The following is a 7,570-nucleotide window of genomic DNA, read 5'->3' as shown; positions in this document are numbered from 1 at the left end:
AAAAATAAAAATAAAGAAAAACAATATTAAATATTTTAAAAATCTTTCTATATTTATAATATTTTTATTTCTTAGAGTTTTAACTTACAATAAACATCAACATTGATCCAGAGACCTAGTTTGAAAAGCACTTGAACATAAAGACTTCTGATGCTTTGGGCCATGGGTGGAGACTTGAGAGGTGGTTTCTTAACGGAAATGGGCCAAATATATATATATATATATATATATTAATGCTTACTCTATTGGATAGGTAAATGCCCTGCAGGTAATAACCATGATAGGAGTCCGACTTAATTAGAGTTGATAGGGCACAAATATATATAATATTGTGCTCCGATTAATACAAAAACAGTAATAATAAATAATTAGGGTAATCTGTTCTTTTATTCGGCTTTCTAACCTTCTCAGAATTGCATCAATTAAGAAGCATTAATGGCCGCAGAGAAGGTTACTATAGACCATGAAGAAGCCGTCGATTTTGTAAGGAAGGTGCAAAAGCGCATCAACAAGGAGGCTTGCAAAGACTTTTTGATGACTTTATGTGCATACAGAAACAAGTGCAAGGACGTGGTTGAGATGTTTGCAGACTATCCTAATTTGCTGGAAGGGTTTCACATATTTTTGCCAACTTCTGAGATGATAGCTGATCTGAAAAGCAAATTGCAGAGATTCTATAGATATAAACAAACTTGAGTTGTGATCAAATTGAGTCATTAATTGGTTTTATATATAATATTTTCCTGTAAACTGAGATCTTATCATGTGTTTGCTTGGTGTAGTTTTGTATGTTAACTTAAGGTTGTAAAGCCAAGACCATATTAGAGGTATAACATTGTGTTTTTTTTTTTTTTTAATTATTGTGGGTGTCCAAATCAACTTGTGTGCACATCAATTAATACTATGGATACTAAACTTAAGGTAATATTTTATATTCATTAATAATATGGGACAAGAAGAAATTATAATAAGGTTATTCAACTTATATTTAAATTAAGGATATATTGATATTTTCTATAGATTAATAATAGAAAAAATTACTCATTTTTTTTCCTTGTAAGATAATATTTACAACGTTTAGAGTTTTTGTTTCAAGTGTTTTTTATTTATATTCTATCTTTTTTATACATATTATTTTTATTTTGTTTTTTTTCATTTCATATATATATTTTAAAAAATAACCTTGCAAGGTAATCTTCAAAGTATATATTTATCTAATTTTTAATTACTATACGTATGAATATTAAATTTAAATTTTATGTGGCATATGTTTAAACATGTAAGTGATTTAACAATAATTATTTTAAATATATACTTGAGTTAACATCATTTATCAACCTTTAATGTCTTTCATTTTCATGTATATTAAAGATATATTAAAAAAACATTGTAGTTAAATATTGTTCCTTCAATTATGACAAATTGTGTCTCCATTTGTGATTGACATTTAAGTCAACAACTAAAACTTTGACTATTAATGAAAAAAAAATTTAACATTTTTATTTTTTGTTTTTATATATAATTTAAGCAAATAGAAATATGAATAAAATCTATAACTAGATATCATGTCTGCGCGATGCCGTGGGCTTGAGGCATACTTGTGTATTGTTGTTGGTTTATGGAGAAAAAATAAAAAAATTATATAGAAAAAAATTGTTACAATTCATAACATTTTCAAGGAAAAAACTACAAAGTTAAATTCTTAATCAGATTCATATTTACAAAATAAAATAAACAAAGAAAATTTTGGAAAAAAATCATAACAAAAAAATCAAAAGAAAAAAAATCACTTAGAAAAATATTGTAGCAATCTATAGTGTTTTATGAGAAAATTTACAATTGTAATTCTCAACCAGCTTAATATTAAAAATAATAAAATCGATAAAGATAATTTTGAAAAAAATCATAAAAAAAATCATGTGGAAAAACATTGTACAATCCATAATGTTTTAAAAAAAAAACTATGAAACTAAATTCTTAACCAGCTCAATATGAAGAAAAAAAATCCATAAAGACAATTCTAGAAAAAAAATAAAAAAAATCATATGGAGAAACACAGCAGTAATCCACACTATTTTGTTTTTAAAAAAACTACAAAGTTAAATTTTCAACTAGCTCCATGTTAAAAAAAATAAAAACAACAAAAACAATTTTAAAAAAAAAATAAAAAAAAAGACAATTTTGAAGAAAAAATCAACAAAGATAATTAAAAAATAAATAAAGATAATTTAAACCAGTTTAATATTAAAAAAATACAAAGATAATTTAAAAAAATACAAAGATAATCAACTAAATTTTCAACCATTTTAATATTAAAAAATCGACAAAGATAATTTAAAAAAGAAAAAGAAAAGAATTAAAAAAGAAAAAAAATAATTTTGGGAAAAAAAATAAAAACATGTAAAGCTAAAAAAAATGAAAAAAAAATATAGAAAAAAAAGAGGAAAAATAAAAACGAAAAAAGCTATATTACTTTCCCATCTCTTATTAATTAATTATAAAGTTAATTATCAAGTTAACCTTTGTATTATAGTTTTTAAATCTAATTGTGATCAATTGACACGAAGCAAGTTCAGAATCACTGGTTGAATGGATTAACATCACGTCAATTATCAACCTCCAAGATCTTTCATTTTCATCTATATTAAAGTTTTATAGTTTATTAAAAAAACAAAACATTGTAATTAAATCAAAGGTTTGGGGTTGTCTCGAAACAAGTTTAAGACCATAGAAATGTTAACTAGAATTAACACCGATTAATTTATTTTTTTTATTTTATAAAAAAATAAAATAATATTATTATTTATTTTAAAAAAATTAAAAAATTTTATTGGGTTTTACCGATTAAAAATCAACATGAGTTTTTTACCAAATCATAACAAATTAATTCTTCTTTTAATTTTATTAAAATTAAAATCCGGATTAGTTTAGAGGTTAACTCATTAAGTGATGTCGGGGTTTAAAAAAATGATTGCTACGAAGTCTGAATCCAATCCTTCTAGTGTTGGACTAAATTGAATACAAGTAAAGTAGTAGGACTAAAGATTAACATCTAAGTAACCTCCCGACTGGGCAAGTACAAAGCGTGACATTGATCATTGACCCATCCCCTGCTGGCCTGTTCATTGGTAAAGTTGTATCAACTCTTTACTCATTTCTACTCGGCAATTAAAGACTCCGGCAGTCAAATGCCGTCGGAAGACTAAATCCGGTGACCTCCCAACGATTCTCTCTCCAGTAAGTTGGAACTCCAATCTCATCGACCCCTTTCCTCCCCCTCCTTCTGATAGGGTTTTTAATCTGAAATTGAAAAAGAAAAAAATAACTTTTTCAGTGACTTAGGGTTTTGTTTAGCGTAATTTTGGTGTAGTTTCTGTTGATTTCTTCGTTAGGTTCTTGTGTTTCAGTGATTATGAATGGCATTGCAGTGATTGAAATGAACATGCAGCCTTGATTGTACGTTGTTGATGTCTTCTAAACCTTTCATTGATTGTGCTATTAGTCTTTCTTTTGGAGAATTTTTTGCTTGGAAATTCTAAGAATTAATTTTTTTAGGCAATTTTTGTCTCTTTTATGAGAATATTGTACTTGGAAATTCTAATAATTAATTTTTTTTTTCTTTATGAGAATGTTGTTCATAATTTCCAAGAATATCCAGTCTAAGTTTTCGTAAGATTGCTTCAAATATAGTATTTTTTTTATGGGGTTGAATGTAAGTGGAAGAGTGGGGGGTTGATTTGCCAATGTAGGCATACTTGGGTTTAGTTTGGTCAATTGCTTGTGAAACATCAATGTTAAGCTTGACCTGGTTTATTTAATGGAATCTCATGTTGTTCTTGTTGTTGTTGTTGTTTGTGGTTTACAGCTTGCAGGATGGGGAATGATACCAAGGCTAGTCGTAAAGGTAAGGATGAGGAAAGTAATGATATAAAAGGGAGAAACATTGGTAACAGATCATCAAGCAGTTTGGGTGCTGCTAATGATACTTGTGGTCTAAGAAAGTCAGCTAGAGAAACATCATTGAAGAAAAACTTGACTCCAAGCCCTTCAAGTAGTAGAAAGTCTGAACGTATTGAGAAGCAGACCCCCCCTACAATTCCTCCTGTTATGAGGAAATCTGAGAGATTGGTTGAGAAACAAAGTTTACCGACTCCTTCTAGAAGGCCTGAGAAGGGTAAGAATCAGTCGTCATCTAGTTCTTCTGGTTCAACGAAGTGTGGTAAAAGCTCGGGCTCTTTAATTATGAAGGAAAAGCACAAGAAAGAGAAGAGTGTGAAACAACTTGAAACTGAAGAAGTTGGAAACATTGACAAACCTGTTATCAGAACTGTCCTGGTTGGAATTAAGAGAATGGATGCTTGTGCTTACAGGGAGCTGTTCAAACAGAAACAAAAGAAAGCTAGACTGGAAGGTAGCCAAGATCTGATAGTAAATAGGACACATGGGGTTGATACTGAGGTGAAGAGTGGTTGCAAAGTGATGTCTTCTAAACAAAAAGGAAGTATTGACGACTTGAATTTTGATGCTACGGAAATGGTTTCAAATGAAGATGGCGATGCAGCTCCATATGAGTGCAGCAGAACTGATTCTGTGGATTCATGTTCCAAAAGGCAAAGGTTAAAGAAGTGCAATGAAGTGTCCAACAATAGCACTGATTCACCTTCTCTGAAAGCTGCTTTAATAGGTAACTGGCTAGTTTCACTGTTGATTATTTGTTCTGGTTTTGTTCCTTATCCTGTATGCACAGATGGTACTCTTCTCAGAGTATTAGGTGGCAAACATTGTGGGATTTCCTTGATTTTTTAATTAATCTTCATAAAATATCTCTTTTTCTGCAGGAACTTCTGGAGCTCCAGTGCATAAGATGTCTCAAGTCATGCCAAGTTCAATTGGCCTTCTTAACACAACTGATGCGAATCACGTTGCCAACTTCTCACATTTGACTAGTAAATTTTCACAAGTACTGAAAGCCGACATGGTTGGGTATAATGGAGGGAGGAACTTGCATGATGATTCTGAGAAGAGTCTCCATCTTTTTTTGAAGCCTGAGATGGCAAAACTTTGTGAAATTTTGCAACTCCCAGTATGCATCTCATCCCTCTGAAGAAGTTAATTTCTCTAGCACTTGTTCATGAATGCGGCAGTAGGTTCTTTGATGTGGTGTATTGGGTCTGCCTAATAGCCAATAAAGAAAATAGCTCTGAAGATATCAGAACAACTGAAAAGAGAAGCAAATTATTGGTAAGGTGGAAGAAAAGAATAGCAAATTTCTATAGTATCAACTGACAATGTGGAAGAAGAGAATAACACCTGATTTGCAGAAGCTGGGAATAATGTTGAAACTCAAATACACTCTTACAACGGCAATTTACAACAAAAAGCAGAAACTGCGCAAATCCACTGGAAGGAATGGAGGTTCGGTTTTGTCAACATGAAATCCAACCTAATGCAAACAGATCTCATACAATCTTTGAATGGGCATTGGTTTGACTCCTACAAGCTGCTGGCGAATCTTCAGCGTTTCGGCAGGCAGCGTCGTGAGCAAAAGAAAGACAATCTGCGACCACTCCAATCTTCTTGTTGCTTCCCTGTTCCGATTAGAAACAGAGATTCAAGAAACTATGCTACTGTATGAGCAAATGAACAGTTTTTACTATGTGGATTTGTGATTAAACTACAATGCTAAATATACCAACTCTGTGGATTTGTGATTAAACTTGGAAAACAACTACAGTACGAAAAAAGCCATATGCGGATTTGTGATTAAGAAATTTCATTAATTTTATTTTTTGACATATTAGGTTCCACTAGATGCACCAAGTCAATGTGAGTGGTTGTCTTTTTTCTTGTTTATGAGGATCCAATAGATGCATGAAGTGAGTTATGTGGGGGTGCTCACCGTCAATAATACTTCTTAAAAGAGAGACACATTGATTAAAAGATGTTCGTCACATCGTACCCGCTCAGCCTCTTCCACCACAATACACGCATTTCAGTGAGGATATTTTTTCGCTTGCAAGTGTCTTCTCTACTTCTTAATTTTCCATACAAGATCTTGTGATGGCAGAGTAGAGGCTTCTTTGCTGTGGTTGGGTTGCTTGTGAGTGGTAGAGGCTTTTTTTTCCATTACCAAAACGATGTTTGAAATCTGATACGATTATAAAGTTTTTTATACCATTGGGTTCTAAAATTTTTACACCTCAGACTGTCTTCGTGGCTCAAAGTTGGATACTCTGCTTCTACGTTACAAAGTCGAAAGGTGGGTTTTCCCTTTTGTTCTAATAACAAAACGAGTTTAGGATTTCAAAGTACTAATCCAATAAACAATGATCTTCTACTTCACGGGTTAACTTTCTCTGGACTGCTTATGTCATTTATTCATAGGTCTACTTGAATACGATCACCTGGTCTTTGAGGCAATATTGCGTCTCTCTTTCAGATCTACAGATCTTTTGAAAAATCTTATCACACTTGGATCAAATCTAGCTCTATTTTTTTTTCTTTTTGAATCTGTAGTTATTTTTATTTTTTCTCGTCATTTTTTTAAATTAAAAAATATAAACAAATTACTACAAAACGAATAAAACAAAACCAGAATAAAAAAAGTTGATGTGAACTTGCAAAACGAACTCAAGTTGTGAAAATTTGACAAAATATAAAATAAACATTTGACAAATCCCAAATATACTCGTATTGATGTCTACAAATTGATGTGTCAAGAATTTACTGGTGACAAACTTGGGCAAGATGGCAGGTTGGAAGATTCAACAACAGCAAAACAGAGACAAAGGAGCAGAGAAGAGGAGGGAAGAGCAGCAGTTTTCTGTTTTCTGAGGCTCAGCATTACATGATGAAACGTCTGTACAGACCTGAGGAACTTGACAGAGATTATAATTTTCCGGAAACTGTATCCTCTCCGTAGCTAACCCCTCTAATTACAGAAGAGTTTCAGAGACCCGTCTCCCCTGGCTCTCGTAGATACGGGTGATTGTTGTGATATGTTGAACTCTCCAGAAATCTTCACCGCGGTACCTCTCTATTGTCTTGATGAATGGTGGGGTGTCACCCTTGCTTTGCTATCCATGGCCGGGATCTGGATCGTGAAAAAATAATTTAAAAATATTAATTAAAAACAAAAAAAATAAAAATTTTCTAAATTTTTCAAATACATTTATGATTTTTGAAATGTAAAATCAAACAGGTGCCAAACTACAATACTAAATATACCCGCTCTGGGGATTTGTGATTAAACTTGGGAAAAAACTACAATAGTAAAAACGCCATGTGTTGAAGAAGGTGGATCTTCTTGCTCTGATTTCAAAGCTTTGATTGAAGAGCTAAGGTGGGGTCGCCCTTGGAACAAAGGCAGATACAAGTGTTGTCACTGAATATTTTGTTTGAATTTAGTAGTGGTTTTTGCAATTTATTTTTAGACAAGTCTTGGGAGTTGAAAGAGTAATCACACTCAAGTCAATGACCAATCCAAATCAGTTCCCTTCATAATGGTTCAGGAATGAGCAGTCCAGCTTATATATTTATTCTAAATAACTAATCAAATATAAAGGCTGAG

At 31.8% G+C, this 7,570-nt stretch overlaps 2 protein-coding genes across 2 annotated transcripts in view; both read left to right on the top strand.

The window, feature by feature from the left end:
- The first annotated feature begins 3,090 nt into the window (after nt 1–3,090).
- The window catches only part of LOC105135662 (helicase protein MOM1-like), a 65,401-nt gene continuing 60,921 nt past the window's right edge, over nt 3,091–7,570 (top strand). Inside the window, exon 1 of the mRNA XM_011040651.1 lies at nt 3,091–3,237. The gene's annotated coding sequence lies outside the window, so the exon portion shown is untranslated. The remainder of the gene's footprint in view (nt 3,238–7,570) is intronic.
- Nucleotides 3,192–5,750, top strand: LOC105135660 (uncharacterized). The gene is made up of 3 exons (XM_011040643.1): nt 3,192–3,241; nt 3,866–4,684; nt 4,839–5,750. The coding sequence occupies exons 2-3, from the start codon at nt 3,874–3,876 to the stop codon at nt 5,102–5,104; spliced, it is 1,077 nt and encodes a 358-aa protein (XP_011038945.1). The 5' UTR covers nt 3,192–3,241; nt 3,866–3,873; the 3' UTR covers nt 5,105–5,750.

Source organism: Populus euphratica, unplaced genomic scaffold (assembly GCF_000495115.2).
Source record: "Populus euphratica unplaced genomic scaffold, PopEup_1.0 scaffold271.1, whole genome shotgun sequence".
In the NCBI taxonomy this organism is placed as follows: Eukaryota; Viridiplantae; Streptophyta; class Magnoliopsida; order Malpighiales; family Salicaceae; genus Populus; species Populus euphratica.
The sequence above is the reverse complement of the archived record's forward strand: the minus strand, read 5'-3'. Positions and strand labels throughout refer to the sequence as shown.

Excerpts from the sequence above, each read along its gene's own strand:
- LOC105135660 (XM_011040643.1), top strand. The coding sequence starts at position 3,874 with ATGGGGAATGATACCAAGGCTAGTCGTAAAGGTAAGGATGAGGAAAGT. Across the intron at positions 4,685-4,838 it reads TCTGAAAGCTGCTTTAATAG|GAACTTCTGGAGCTCCAGTG; the intron begins GTAACTGGCTAG and ends CTTTTTCTGCAG.